The sequence below is a fragment of the Suillus bovinus genome (genome assembly GCF_016758785.1).
Source record: "Suillus bovinus strain UH-Sbo-P2 chromosome Unknown EDB93scaffold_17, whole genome shotgun sequence".
Taxonomy (NCBI): domain Eukaryota; kingdom Fungi; phylum Basidiomycota; class Agaricomycetes; order Boletales; family Suillaceae; genus Suillus; species Suillus bovinus.
The window spans coordinates 430,799-445,856 of record NW_024542073.1 but is presented as its reverse complement, the minus strand read 5'-3'; the positions used below and the strand labels follow the sequence as shown (position 1 = coordinate 445,856).

The following is a 15,058-nucleotide window of genomic DNA, read 5'->3' as shown; positions in this document are numbered from 1 at the left end:
CAATGGCATGACTCGAGATTACAGCATCGAACTGAGACTTGCCCCCAGCATTGATGAGGCTAGACATGCCTACATGGACCTGCGGGCATTGCTGAAACCACCCCGTTCAGATGGAGTTGGTTATAAGGACCCACCGAAGTTAAATACTGTCCTAAAAGAAAGGTTAGAGCGGATGCGGGACTTCTTGTGGTTATACACAAATATCACGGAGAGTGACAGTGGGCCATGTCCGGCAAATCCAGTTGGTGGGCATTGAATGCGTGCTGCAGATCAAGTGGCATGCAATACTGGAAAAGCACATGGCACATACCTTTCTCGGTGCTTGCGAAGCTGGAGCAAGGCTTATATCAAGGACTGTAATGCATTTCCAATCCACAGGAAGCCTCGAAAACTTTCATGCATTTATGACGAGTCCCTCGCTGCAGATTTGAAGCTCCACCTTCAGAGTGTCGGGAAATATGTGCGTGCACAGGATCTCATTGACTACCTGAATGTTCCTGAAAATCAGGCACATCATGGTTTCACAAAAATGATCTCACCACGGACAGCTCAACGATGGATGAATCACCTTGGTTACTGCTGGAAGAAAGAACCAAAGGGGCAGTATTCTGATGGACATGAGCAGGAAGATGTTGTCTATTTTCGGCAAAATGTTTTTCTGCCAGCGTGGAATCATTACCAGACACGGATGACAAAGTGGAACCAGGAGGGAGACATTACTGTTGAGGACATTGAGACCAATGGTACAACTCTGTCAAGTTGTTGGGTCATAATGTGGTTTCATGATGAGTTGACCTTTTATGCCCATGATCGACGGAAACAAAGATGGGTGCATAGTTCCAAAGGTGCAATCCCTCAACCGAAAGGGGAAGGAGTGTCATTGATGGTTGCCGATTTCGTCTCGGCAGACTATGGGTGGCTCCGCTCTCCAGATGGTGAGGAGAGTTCTTGAGTCCTCTTCCGAGCTGGAAAAGCACGTGATGGATATTTCACAAACGAGGATATTTTGGCACATGCTGCAAAAGCAATGGACATCCCAGAAAAGTGGTATTCACATGAAGACCATGTTCTAGTTTTGATAACGCAACCATGCACCTCAAATGAGCTGAGGATGCCCTTTCTGCTCGAAAGATGCCAAAAGGCCCTTCTGCAACTTGGGGGGTACCCAGAACACTCAAGGACACCAATGGCAACACTATTCTTGGGCCTGATGGAAAGCTGTTGAAAGAAAAAATTCCTATGGCTGAAGCGAGGCTCCCAAATGGCAATCCCCAGTCACTGTATTTTCCTGACGGTCATCCAAAGGCCGGATTTTTCAAGGGCATGGCCCAGATTTTAGTCGAACGTGGCTATGCTAATGCCTCCAAGCTCCATGCTAAATGCAAGGATTTCAAGTGTCCGACTCTGACTAATGGCGAGAAAGCTTGTTGCTGTCATCGTCTGATGTATGTTCAACCAGACTTTGTTAATGTGGAGTCGTGTCTTGAAACCTTGTGTCGCACGCGAAATTTTGATGTCATCTTCTTGCTGAAATTTCATTGTGAACTTAATTTTATAGAACAGTGTTGGGGCTTCGCGAAATGGTTGTGTCGAATGAAGGACCGATCTTCATCAGAAGAAGTTCTCGAACAGAATATCATTGAATCACTTGATGCTGTCCCAATGGAGTCAATGCAATGGTGAGCGCTGCCTTGGTTGTTTCATTTAAAATTAGCTGACCAATCTTAAGTTTCGCTATGAGATCTGCAAGATTTATCGATGCATATCAGAAAGGCTTAAATGGTACGCAAGCTGCATGGGCAATCAAAAAATACCGTGGTCATCGTGTTCTCCCGCAATCCATTATGGAGGAACTTGATTGTCTGAATACACTCCCAACAACACATTAATTCATGTGATACACATCTTCTACTATTGACGCACTATTCGTGCACGTGATGCCGCAACGCTACAGAATACCAACAGACATTGTATATATAGTTCATGTTCATTTTCCTTTCTCCCTCAGTCTGTTACGCACATGACTGAGGGTACGTCTCTGTTATTTCATGTTTCTCTTAGCTAGACACTAATGATCTATCTACTATAGATCTAACTCTGTCTAGGTACATATGAATCTCAGTCTGTTACACACACGACTGAGGATCTAACTCTGTCTAGTTCCAACAGGTTATGAGCCCTGCGCCCTCGTAAACGAGAGCATGGAGACCCCCTAGACATCGTTAAGGTTCAGTACACCAGCGTAATGCACACGCCCGATACGGCATGCAATGTCATCACATCATCATCATCAACGGCCAACGTCTTTCAATGTCATTCTCGTTTCCTTTTTAGGTGAGAAGTGTAGCTTTGATAAATGCACGTCCCCGACGCATATATATATATATTCGAGGCATATAGCGTTTATTCCCCTTTACCTCTTTCCCTCATACTGTTACGACTTGGATAGTATCTGTTGGCGATGCTCAAACAGACCGTGTGTCGTCAACGGTTGAGGACGTCCTTGAGCTAGCTCAAGGTTAGGGGTCTTACTTGGCGAGGCTTCGGCAAGTAAGATTTAATGCCTATGTCCAAATTGGGTTGCTTATGTCAAGCGGGGCTCGACGATAAGCGTATCTGCCAAGGCTTACGACACACGAAGGTTAATTGTAAGATCGTCGTTAATTAGAAGGACAGAAGTCCGACTAGTTAACAGGGGCTTTGCTCGTTGACAAAGTCGATGAGTAAAGATCGAGACTAAGGACTTATCCGTGATGAGCAGATAAGAAAATAGAATATAGACAGCTGGCTAGGCTGAAGGAATCACTCTTGTTAGGAGTAGGAGGTCAAGAACCAAGTAGATTCAAGTTAAGGATCTAGTTACAGGGTAGCGAGTTTATATAGAGGAGAGGAGGCATATTAGTGGATGATAACTCATACTACCAGAAGAGGGAGTGGGAAAAGGGTAAGACTATAAAAGGAAGGCACGTTCGAGGTGAGTCATAGGCGAACCGGAATGTGCATATAGGAAATGAGTCAAAGAGCAAACTAAAAAGTGAAATGTGCAGGGGCACGATCGTGCAACTGCAGAGCTAAATATAAGTATACATGTGCGACTGCGCACCGAGTCATAGATCAAGAAAGGGAACAGGGTAAAGGGGATGCGGCGTGTATTGTATCATAGGTTACCGTCCGAGTGGTAAGGGCAAAGGGGACTGTCCACAGGATCAGTCAGAGGGTGGAATGGAGCATCGGTATGCTTCGTCAGAGAGAAAGGGTCGGGCCAGATGTACTGCCTCTGCTGGAGTGACAGGTAGAGAGCGAAAGGGAATGCGAGGATGACAAGGATAACAAGAGCAAGATCGGGGTAAGGGTGTGATGCAAGGGCGGAGACGAGGAGGATAAGGAGAAAAATGGTAGGGGCCCAAGCGTCAAGATGTTCTTGTAACATGTACCACCACTCAGTGGTATGTCACATCATACACAATCAAAATCTCACGTCAGCACATTCGACCTTACCAAACAACCAATACAACCAGCTGCATTGGGTTCTACCCTAGCGCCGACAAACATTGCAAGCAAACCTATAACAATCAAAATACCTCCTATTAAGTCCATGAGTACCATGTCAGTTACTACGTCGACGGTGTCGATTACTGCCATTACTTTGAGTCAGACCGACCTTGAGAAGATAGAAGTTCTCGACCGCAGCAAGAACAACTGGAGCACATGGTCAGACAAGCTACAGAACTACCTCTTACTCAAGCATGGCGGTGGGTATATTCTTGGGATCATCCCAAGACCAGACAGTTCTGTTGACCCCGCTGGTGCTAGCATTTGGGACCTCAATAATCTTTGTATAATCGCAGCTTTATGCACCCGCTCCAGTACCGAAGAACAGGACTTCCTGCGCACATACACCAATGCCCATCTCGCTTGGAGCACACTGAAGTCACGTCATGAGAAGGTTGGGCCGATCACACAAATCATCCTGATTCAACAGGGACTTGCCATTAAGTATAAACGTGCAGAGCGCCTTTCCACTACTAGTATGCACCTGAGCGACCTTGTTCGACACATATATGTGATCGGCTTACCAAAGGAGGAGGACTTCCTGACGATACTCATGCTTAATGCCATGAGCGAGGAACTACTGCATGTTCGCAACCACATTGCCGACTCCCTCGCCACCAGCACGTCATCAGCACCCTATGGGCCCTCTAACATTCGTGCCCATCTTGATGTCGAACAACAGCTTATCGACAGCGAGAAGTCTTCTGACATAGCAATGGTGACTACCAAGGGCAAATCTGGGCACACTACCACCCGCACTTGTACAGAGTGTGGACAGTCTTCTCACACCACCTGCTGCACCACCTGTGGGAAGTGGTGGCACGCTGCCAAGGATTGTTTTGGTAAGGGTGGAGCAATGGAAGGAAAGAAGGATGAAGTCACTGCGAAGCGAGCCGCAGCACGGGCAAGCACGTCGTCCAACATAGCGAAAGGGAAGCCCACCGCCAAGCCTGCCTCTACTAGCAAGCCTGGCAAGCTTCGCTACGATCAGGATGGACGTGCTTATTTTCTTGACAGTGAGAGTCTCGAGGCTGTTTACATCGCCGGCGCTGCACCTTCCCCATCCGAGTCTCCAACTCCTACTAAGGAATTTGCTGGTTTGGTGTACGATGACGTCTCTTCTGCCTTCATCCATGAGCTCCCCGACTCTGACTGTGACAAGTATAATGCACTTTTCGCTGCCCTTGGGTCTCTAAACACCAGTGTTGATTGGCGCTCACATACTCAGCCTGTGGACTTTGCTGGACTGACATACAAGGCCCCCAATCAATGTGCGTGCACCTTAGTAGACCCTTCCATTCTCCCCTTCTTCCTTGACAGCAGAGCATCCGTTCACATCAGCAACACCGAATCAGACTTTTATTCTCTCCGTCCTATCCCTCCTCGCTCTGTTAGTGGTGTTGGAGGCTCGTCAGTTCAGGCTGTTGCCATTGGAACTATCTGTCTGATTGTCGTGAAAGGTATCCATCTCACCTTGGACAGTGTCTTGTTCATCCCCAGCACCACTGTGTGTCTCTTGTCCGTGTCTGCCCTTTGCTCCGCACACCGATGCGTGGCATCCTTCAATGAGTCATCTTGCTGGGTCCAAGCACGCAGTGGGACCCGGATGCTGACTGGGACACTCACTTCTCGTCGCCTTTATGCTCTTTCTGGCGGTCAGCTGTCTGCTGATCATGTGTACCTCGCACACTGCCAACCTACCCTTGAGTCCTGGCATCGTCATCTTGGTCACACGAACTACCGCACCATCTATGAGCTGGCGTGCTCGGGTAATGCTACTGGTATGCCTATTGACCTTTCCTCTCTTCCCCCCGTTTGTGACAATTGTATCCTTGGCAAACAGACGAGGACTCATGTCCCGAAGGTCAGGGAGGGGGAAAGGGCGACGCGTAAGCTGGGAATCATGCACATTGACCTGATGGAGCATCCGGATACTGTTTCTGCGGCTGGGAATAGATACATTATGGACATCATTGATGATTTCTCATCCTACTCTTGGGCAAATCCCCTAGCTTCAAAGTCAGATGCTTTCCCCGCTCTACACGCTTGGGAACGCGCGTGAGAAGTTGAAACTGGCTCTAAGGTGGGTATCTATCGGTCTGACAATGGTGAACTCAAGACCGCGTCTATGTGAACATGGCTCCTGTCGCGAGGCACCCAGCATCAGTTCACTGCCCCCTACACGTCTGCTCAAAACGGACACATTGAACACCTTCACCGCACTCTTATGGGTAAAGCACGTGCTATGTGTTCATCTTGTAATGTCCCTCCAAATTGATGGGACGAATCCGTCCTAACTGCTAATTATCTCTCTAATCGCACCCCCGTTGGTTGTCACAACCCAATAACGAATTAACGCTGGGCAGAGACTAGGACTCGTACTAAGGTTATCGGACAAAGAGAGAGAGGAGCAAGTACATCTTGGATTGCTACAGTTGTAGATACAAGAGGTTTGAACTAAAGAACTATCAACCAAGACATGCTACCTATATACAACTATTGAGACGGAGATTGAAACTGAGTTGTAACTACTAGCCAATCATAAAATAGGAAAGGGAATTGTACCATAGAACGTCGTAGAATATTAAAGAAGTATCACGTGACCATATCTTATCTTATCGTATCTAATCTAATCTATTCACAATCAAAGAACTCGTCTTCTTCATCAATCACATCAAAGACACGTGTCATGGGCACTAAAGGTATTTCGGGAATGATAGACGCTTTCAGGGTAGGGTTAGGGTTTGACTTAGGTGTTGTGTATTGGCGCTTAGGAAGATTTAGGAAAGAATAATGGTTTGTTAAAGGTACTCGTGACATTGGTTCGCAACTAGGCTGCACACCGTATGAAGCCTGGCATGCCCGAAAGCACGACTTATCACACTTGCGTGAAATTGGTTGTCATGCTTTCGTTCTCGCCCAGAACTGGCATAACCCTAAAATTTTAAATCGTTCCATTGAATGTGTTCTCATTGGATACTCTCTCGACTCCAAGGCATACCGCTGCTATCATCACGAGTCACATAAGGTCTTTATATCTTATCATGTATCTTTCATTGAATCCCACAACAGTGACTCTACTCCCTTACACCCTGGTCACGTTATTGACAACCCACCCGCCTCTTGCTGTCCTGATGCACCTCCAGACTCCAGCCCAGTTACTGCACCTGAACTACCCTCCTGCAGTTCAGCTGCCACGCCTGGCACTGGTGTAACACCACCTCCTGTTCAACGCTCAGCACGAGCACCAGTTCCATCAGAACGCCAATGTGCCGCTGCAGGTACCACTTATGTGCCGCTGCAGGTACCACTTATGTGCCTGCCGCTCAGCGTGCTATTTTAGCGTCTTTGTCAGCTAATGAACACCTACAAACCCTTGAGCACACCTCGGCTGTGAATGAACATGTCATGTCTGCTGATCTCCTTGACCCCACGCTCACAGACCTTGAGGCTGAAATTGCCCACCTAACCGAGGCTTTTGCTGCCATACCTGACAACTTTGATGCCGAACACCTTGCCGACCCTGCTACATACGCTGAGGCTATGAACTCTGAGCACGCAGAAGATTGGACCAGAGCCATGCGCGAAGAATTTGATTTGCTCCATGAGCTCGGTGTTTACAAACTCGTGCCTCGTTCTTCTGTTCCTACAGGTCACTGAGTGATGAAAAGACGCCCTGTGTTCAAACTAAAGCATGACCAGCACGGAGCACCAGCTCGGTTCACAGCCTGGTATGTATGTCGCGGATACTCTGCTGTTTGGGGACAAGATTACATGAAAACCTCTGCACCAACTGCATGCTTAGAGTCTTTCCGCATTTTGGCTCACATTGGCGCTGCTCTCGACTGGGAGATTGAACAGCTCAACATCAAGACAGCTTTCCTCTATGGACTCCTGGATTCTGATGAACGTTGCTATATGGAACAGCCTGAAGGATTCATTGAGCCCAGCTTCGAGGACTACGTATGGGAACTACAGAAGGGCTTGTACGGTATGAAGCAGGGTGGCCTTGTCTGGAACAGAACCCTCAACGATGCCATGCTTTCCTGGGGCTTTACGCGCCTCAAAAGCGAACATTGTATTTATTTCCAACAAACTGACATCGGCACCCTCCTCGTTGCGGTTCATGTCGACGACTTCTTCACTGTTGGAAGCTCAAAAGCTGCGATGAGTAATTTCAAAGCACAACTTCGAACTAAGTGGCAGGTCTCTGAGCTTGGAGATGCTCACTTCTGCTTGGGTACCACCATTGACCATGATTGTAACGCACGTACCATTGCCCTTTCGCAAACCGCACTGATTGACCGCATCATCACACAATTTGGGCTAACGGATGCCAACCCCATACTTATCCCCATGGACCCTGGATTGCACCTATCCAGACGAGATCACTCACCCCGTAACGACCACGAATGCAAGCTGATGACATGTACCCCTTACCGCTCGCTCGTCAGATCCCTCATGTACCTCGCAATTGGCACCCACCCTGACATCTCCTATGTGGTTCAACAATTGTGCAAGTTCCTCAATAGCTATGGACACGTTCACTGGGAGGAGTATGGGTCGCATCGAGGAGGAGTATTGATGCACTATTCATGCACGTGACGCTGCAACGCTACAGAATACCAACAGACATTGTATATATAGTTCATGTTTGTTTTCCTTTCTCCCTCAGTCTGTTATGCACACGACTGAGGGTATGTCTCTGTTATTTCATGTTTCTCTTAGCTAGACACTAATGATCTATCTACTATAGATCTAACTCTGTCTAGGTACATATGAATCTCAGTCTGTTACGCACATGACTGAGGATCTAACTCTGTCTAGTTCCAACATCTACTAATATTATAACTCATTTAATACTCAAGCTTCTTGCTGCTCTTAATCTACCTTTAGTATTCGTTGTACCAATACCATGTTCTTCGACTTCTACTTAGCATGCTTCGGCATGAGTTCGGCACTGTTCGGCATACCTTTGCGACACTTATCCACACAACGTCACACTTCGTCACATGCACGTGATGTTCGTCGAATTCACAAGACCACTATCTTAATTCAAATATTGATAATTTCATTGTAGAACTATGGCAATACCTTGCTCCGCAAGGTCATGTTCACATGTTGGTAAATATGTGCTAACATAAGCATGTAGTCCGTGTGACAAAAAATAAAATTCAGAGTTCGATGATCGGTGACTCCCTGGCGTCCCCGCCCCGATTTACTATCTAAACTGCCATGGAGTCAGCGTATTTGAACTCTTAAATACTTCTGACAATCGATGTGCTTTCATATTCAGTTTGATGCCATGAATGTTAAAATAAGAGTTACCAGAGCAAGATCAACATCGGCGACAAGTAGTTGAAAAATAATAAAATTGGGGGCGAGAAAACTCGGGCGAAGCCGGAGCAAGGTAAATAGTCGGCAACGCCGACAACGAGGTGTGGGAAAAACTAAAAAGAGATTACCACTTCACAGCAAAATTCCCACCATCTTGTAGTAGGCAGAATGGTTACCAGTCTAGGGTATGACATCGAAAAACAAAGTCGCCGCTTCTGAAACCCTTAGTATAAACCTGGTGTGTGGATCTCAATTTAAGCGCTCGTGGACTCTATGCCCTAGCTTTCATACTACAAGTTCGTTTCTGACAATAAAAGTACAATTCTTGCTTGAATTGAAAGCAATCCCTGTCACATTCTAGACTCCAGGAGTCACAATGACCTCTCCCGGCTCTCCGCACGTGAATGTTCGGCATGAAACAATGAGAAGAGGGTGCAACACAGGGATGATAGTGAGCCGCTCAAATGCATTACAACGTCACGGGGATGTATTATCCCTGAAGGTACCGGACTCGCTCGTGGACCTTCGCAACCTTACATACTAAGTATAATAGTTGTGCTAAAATGTCGGGAATGACGCGTAACAGCGACAGCTATGTATTACACGTGCATATGATAATCGTACAGGAACAACTGATCATTTTAATGGCGGTAGATCTTGGCCAAGACTTCGTCCCATATACTCAGCCCAGAGCGCTTTACATTGCACCTCGAGACTCACATGGCATCTAATACTGCGCACATCGCACGAGTTATGCTTCAATCGGAAGGGCGAGGTATAGCTGGAACACGCCTGACGATAAAGCCTATGCGCCGCCGCCAGTGTGTGGTTCGATAATACATGTTTTCCAGAAGGCTGTCCTCCATAGAAATGACACGGGAACGCAGTTTCCATGCGCTGAGTTTTTGACGGATCGAGTCAAACCGTTTGACTAACACTTCCATGGTAGGTCTCCCACTGGGATCATCCTGCACCATGTCATCAACAAGAGGTTTCAAGAAATCTAACCCTGATCTGGCCTTAGTTAGGGTCATAAGCAACAAACCCGAGGTAATGAGATTTGTAGGGACTCACATACAAAAACTGTTCTCTAATGACGTTTCCGAGATAATAGATGTCAGTGGGAAAAGGATTGATCGGAACATCGATATTCTTCTGAAATTCTGGCACTGATTTGTCGCCCCCAAATATTGGGTACTCCCGTGGGTTCTCCTCTGTGGCATCGTACCGCCGTGATAAGCCGAAATCGATTAAGTAGTATTTTGGCGGCCGCTGAGTGCGAGTGAGATGGTTTACATAGCCACTGAAGTCACGTTTCATATGAGGCTGAGCAGGGTGATACGGTTGAGGGTAGAGATCTTTTGCGTCCATCATGATATTTCTGGACATGCAGTCGCTTGTAATGTAATGAGTTGAGCACATAAGACAATAGCATCGCGTTACCTACCGGTGCGCTACGTGATTAGTGTGCATAAACAACAATCCCTGCGATATATTACACGGACGGTATCGCATTCAGGAACAATTTTACTCACTTCAAATAACTGTCTAAGGCATTCCACCACCTCGCCAACGGTGTCAAATCGAGGCATCGTAAAATCGACCAACAGAGGCATCACGAGTATATTTTTTCCGTCTTCGTTGGGCACTGATAGTACATCGAGAAATGGAACACAGTGGTTCTTGGGATCGGAGGCAAGGGGCTCCATCATGAAATATTGACCGATTTCTACCTCGTGAGGGTGTACCGATCTGTCTACGACTTTGAGCGAGATGAACAATCCATCAGATATGCGAGTCGCATCCATTATCTGAGGAAACTGTGGCATTGTAAGTTGCTTGGGGATGCAATCAAACTCTCGTTCGCCTTACTTGGGATATGTGACCATCTTCACAAGTAAAAGGGTGACGCTGTGAACCCTCCCATGATGGGACCCATTCCGGGGCGTATCGAGGACGAAGTAAGTACCCATGAGCCTTTAGGAATTGATACTGTTGACACCACCAAACTTCATATACGGACAAAGCACCTGGTCTCTGTTCGCGTTCCGCTCCAAAAGCTTCAAGTTCTCTTTGAGCTCTGAGAACCTTGCGTCTCTCAAGTTCTGCGGCCTTCTTTTCTGCCTTCGTCTTGGCTTTCGGACTCTTGTCCTTCAAAATCACAGCGTCACGCATGCAGGTTGAGGTACAAGCCAGGAAGTAAGGTTCTAGTATTACTTCCGAGATTTGGAAGCATAAACAATCGTACACAACTATCCTGTACTAGTATGTATGTACCAAGTACGTACTTCGTAGTATGCGTACATGATTCGGGCCATTCCAAAATTACAATCGACCCCCAGAAACTGTTCACTCCGACTCGCCGATGCTATGTACAATCTGATTTATTTTCAGCATTAAATATCAGTGCCTTGACCCACAAGTACTTAAATGTACTCGACTATCACCATGGATTGATGTTTATTAGCATCACCCGAACTTAATCATGCCTTCTGAGCCAGATCGTCGAACCCTCCTCATTCCTGTAAACCTTGGCTCGCCTGCTCAATATGATAGATCCATCTTCCCTCTCATGAAGCTGAAGGATCAAAGCGGTCTCGCACAAGCTGATCTAGTCCTGGAAGCCACATTGGACGAGGTATTCAGGATACGTGAGATGGCCGCTGATAAGACACAGTTCCAAGACCTACTTGCTGCGACTAAGCTCGCGTATGACAAGTTTGTCTCTTCGCACACTTGATAATGTTGAGCTTTTTATCTGTTACATTTCAGACTGGTTCTTGAACGGGATAGACTAGAACAACAAAAGAAATCAATCAACCCGGTGAAATTATTCTCAGCATATCGTTCGACTCGGTTGCTTGTGGAAGCAGGAAAAAAGTTGTACACGAACACTAGGGTAATACTAACCTGTTCTGGGTGTTTAACACGACCTCTGATATACTTCTGCAGACCACATCGGAGAGGATACGAAGGCAATTACTTTCTGTTGCCTCGACAAATGTTGAGCGTGTAGAATGTTTGTGCAAATCATCGCTCGTTTTGCTGATCACCCAAGCTTAAAGTTTACCCAGATGATGACCTGTCACCCGATGCTCAGATTAGCGGAATCGCTGTTCCATTGGATGAGCCGTTGGATGAGCCCACAGCTTCATTTTTCACCGAAGCTGCAGATTTCATTATATCCCAAGAGGACCCGCCTTCCCAGGAAAACCCATTTACCGATCATTTTCAAGTAGAAGGCTGTAAGAATATTGTGTCTGCCTGTTGTCTCCATACTTACGTGCATGATAATAAGTTGGAGCTAGTGCGGGAACTGAACCCAATTCTACTGCAGCTTCGGCAACCGGCAATGTTGCCTGACCAAGTAGTTCTCGCCCTTCCGAAGAATACCCGCCGGGATCTGGTGCGACTATTTTATTTTCAATAATAAATATATTGCCTCGAGATCTGTCATGAACACACCAACTTTGAACCATAGTAGGTTGCATAACCAAGGGTCGTGTTCGTACCCTCCCCATTTACCTTGTGTTGTTGTGATTTAATCAATTACTTTACTTCAGCTGCTCGCCGCTGACACTGTTATGTTCGATTTCTGTCTATGCACTATGGCGTCGCATGTGCAATCGTTCTGACCACTTTTCAATGCTATTTCTTCAATGTCAGTCATGTAAACCACCACATCAACACAAATGTTGTGAGGGAGGTAGTGCAGCACGTGAAAATAATTGCGCTCACTGAAAGTTCTCCAAAAGGGTGCGTTCATTCATGCTTTCAAGATGCATCACGCGTGTTCCGTCTATACAGTGTTGTGCATGACTTACGGTTGCATTTTCGTGCTCCGCGATAATCAGAATTTAATATTGCGCAAAAAATGATTGATTCCTGGCGAAGTCTGGTCTATGTAGTACATATAATTATAATGTAAATAGATGACGTTTTCCACGTTGATTGAGTGCCAGGGGGCGACTCATGTCGTGCTACAACATACGACTTGAACTCCGTGCGACTCGGAGTTGTAGCGTGTACAGCTGTCTTTCAAATGTCAGTTTACCTCCGCGTTGGAGGTAAATATCACTTGTGCTATTTGTTTCGCCGTTTTTATGTGCAAGTGCTCAGAACTTATGCCACGTAAGTCAGGCCTTCAGGGACGTACAACGGCAACCTGCGATGAAAAGGAGAAAGGTACGTCAACAGTCCAGGTTTGACTTCGACTTCGGACTAAATTCGAGGCTGAATATTGAAAAACACGCGCATGATAATATACAACGATATGGGGAAGCAGCCCGAGCTCATCGACATCTATCACGCATGGGAATGCAACAACGGTTGTATTTGTTCAAGGTTTCGATGTGGCCAAAATCGTGATAATCGATCATGTCATGGCATGGCATATGCGATGCCGTCAGTAGTTAAGTTCTTTTATGTATACAACAATAAGATGTAATTGTACCTGACTCTAAGTTCAACGTCCTCAGGCTATGTTCTCACTCACAACAACACTTACAACACCGTGACGGCTCCGCAAGCTACGACACATTTGTACTGCAGCATGTTGAAAATGATGGGATCCCAAAAAATAATTCAATGGAGGAGCTTGACAGGTTTGGTGTCCTGCAACTGAGGCGACCGTTTTTGGCTTAGTGGTGCTGGCAGCGAATCACGATACGTTAGAGTTCAACGTGCTTGTAACTTTGTGGGTGCTGATATCTTGCCACCGCCTTACAACTGCCATCACGATCGTTTCTCGTAAGTTGTTAAGGTGGCCGCTATCGGTGTTGTTGTTCTTCAATACCACGAATGAAACTTGAGGCCAAATACTATCGGTGGTTTCTTTCCAGTACTAATCCTGCAGAGTATAAATATGGGACTAGTCGGAGGTGAGTAATCCCCATCAACATACTCTCAATAATTCACCAGATCACCAGACTAAGACCATATCGGCTGCATCATGCTTTGCTTCTGGAAATACTTTTTCGCCTCACCAGCTTCAGAATCTCCGGGTAGGTGCTATCCATTGTTGCTGTCGCTGAAGACTAAGTTCTGAACACCAGCTAATACCAACATCGGCGTTGAACCCGGCCCCGAGTCATCTAGTGAAAACTCATCATCTGAAGGTCACACGTCGCTTCAGTCTGACTCCATTACGACGAGTGGTAGTTCGACATCAACCGATACAGATGGTCCTGCGGCCTCCACCAATACTTCTGTGACCGAGCAATCCACCGTTAATGCTGCCATAGGTACGTGCACGATGCTCTTACCTCCAGTTCGATACTGACATCATGCAGTACCACCCCCGGCTCAGGATAATCTACGTGCTCGACTGCGTGACATAGACTGCGTGGACTTTGATTGCAACTCGAATGTTGGGTCACCCACCATAAATTTTGACTCGGATGAAGCTACTGGAGCAAGTGAGCGACACATTTCTGAACCCGTCGCTGTCGTGTGCTGATCAGTCATCTAGCATTCACCACTCCACAGAACATGTTCCGACCACAGCGACCGCCCTCCACAGTGGCTCATCGCCCTCAAATGGTTCACGCAAGAAGGCGTGAGCGAGTCACGTACTTTGGCCCTGGAACTGAAGTGGATAGCCCGACTATCAATATCCGATCTAAGCGTGCTTCCGGTGCCAGTGAGTACACTTGTTGACGTGATATAAATTCTGTATTGATTAGACTACTAGTGTATAATAATAATTGATACGGTCGTTCCTAATAGTAGTCACCAGTATCATAGCTTGAAGTAGGTGGAAATGTGTTAGTGACCGCATGTTGGCAATTTTGCACGAGATATTTACTATGGGTCTGTCTTGAACCTGGCGCCAGTTCTAAGAATGCGACACAAGTTATTTAGATCCTTCAAACTCATTGGCAGCTGAATCGGATGAGAAAATGTAATTTATACTAACAACTGTTGCTCGGCACTCGGTTGCTCTAGAGTAGACGGGGCCAACCCGACTGCTTTGTTAGATTTGACTTCTGCCGATCAAGCTGGAAATGATGGTTCGTAATGATGGATAAACATGCGGAAGAAAAGTCTGACAGTTCCCGTCATATTGCCAATTTTCGTCGTGAAGAAACAGGAGATAAGCCCTCTAGTTTATACTTTGCATGAGTATGATGTATCTCGTAGACTACGGCACCTCAAAGACAAAGCGAAA

General features: G+C 46.5%; 6 protein-coding genes across 6 annotated transcripts; 5 read left to right on the top strand and 1 right to left on the bottom strand.

The window, feature by feature from the left end:
- Positions 1-7: 7 nt before the first annotated feature.
- Positions 8-952, top strand: EDB93DRAFT_1082693 (uncharacterized protein; the record flags this gene model as incomplete). Its single annotated transcript, XM_041445708.1, has 2 exons — positions 8-245; positions 270-952. The coding sequence occupies 2 exons, from the start codon at positions 8-10 to the stop codon at positions 950-952; spliced, it is 921 nt and encodes a 306-aa protein (XP_041309261.1).
- A 179-nt stretch (positions 953-1,131) lies between these two features.
- EDB93DRAFT_1249026 (uncharacterized protein) lies at positions 1,132-1,889 on the top strand (the record flags this gene model as incomplete). The annotated part of the gene is made up of 2 exons (XM_041452792.1): positions 1,132-1,679; positions 1,730-1,889. The coding sequence occupies 2 exons, from the start codon at positions 1,132-1,134 to the stop codon at positions 1,887-1,889; spliced, it is 708 nt and encodes a 235-aa protein (XP_041309260.1).
- A 1,868-nt stretch (positions 1,890-3,757) lies between these two features.
- On the top strand, positions 3,758-4,237 carry EDB93DRAFT_1061984 (uncharacterized protein; the record flags this gene model as incomplete). Its single annotated transcript, XM_041444843.1, has 1 exon — positions 3,758-4,237. A coding segment is annotated over one exon (480 nt), but the record flags the coding sequence as incomplete, so codon positions are not given.
- Positions 4,238-9,345: 5,108 nt separating this feature from the next.
- On the bottom strand, positions 9,346-11,081 carry EDB93DRAFT_1136683 (kinase-like domain-containing protein). Its single transcript, XM_041449170.1, has 6 exons — positions 10,762-11,081; positions 10,425-10,709; positions 10,337-10,374; positions 9,964-10,285; positions 9,610-9,908; positions 9,346-9,556 (listed from the first exon to the last, which is right to left on the bottom strand). The coding sequence occupies exons 1-5, from the start codon at positions 11,062-11,064 to the stop codon at positions 9,648-9,650; spliced, it is 1,209 nt and encodes a 402-aa protein (XP_041309258.1). The 5' UTR covers positions 11,065-11,081; the 3' UTR covers positions 9,346-9,556; positions 9,610-9,647.
- Positions 11,082-11,196: 115 nt separating this feature from the next.
- Positions 11,197-12,466, top strand: EDB93DRAFT_1136680 (uncharacterized protein). Its single transcript, XM_041449169.1, has 5 exons — positions 11,197-11,607; positions 11,662-11,788; positions 11,842-11,908; positions 11,964-12,134; positions 12,188-12,466. Exons 1-5 carry the CDS (start codon positions 11,375-11,377, stop codon positions 12,250-12,252), a joined length of 663 nt encoding a protein of 220 aa, XP_041309257.1. The 5' UTR covers positions 11,197-11,374; the 3' UTR covers positions 12,253-12,466.
- A 1,280-nt stretch (positions 12,467-13,746) lies between these two features.
- On the top strand, positions 13,747-14,851 carry EDB93DRAFT_1136668 (uncharacterized protein; the record flags this gene model as incomplete). The annotated part of the gene is made up of 5 exons (XM_041449168.1): positions 13,747-13,892; positions 13,944-14,132; positions 14,181-14,306; positions 14,360-14,530; positions 14,582-14,851. Coding segments are annotated over exons 1-5 (551 nt in total), but the record flags the coding sequence as incomplete, so codon positions are not given.
- Between the last annotated feature and the right edge of the window lie 207 nt (positions 14,852-15,058).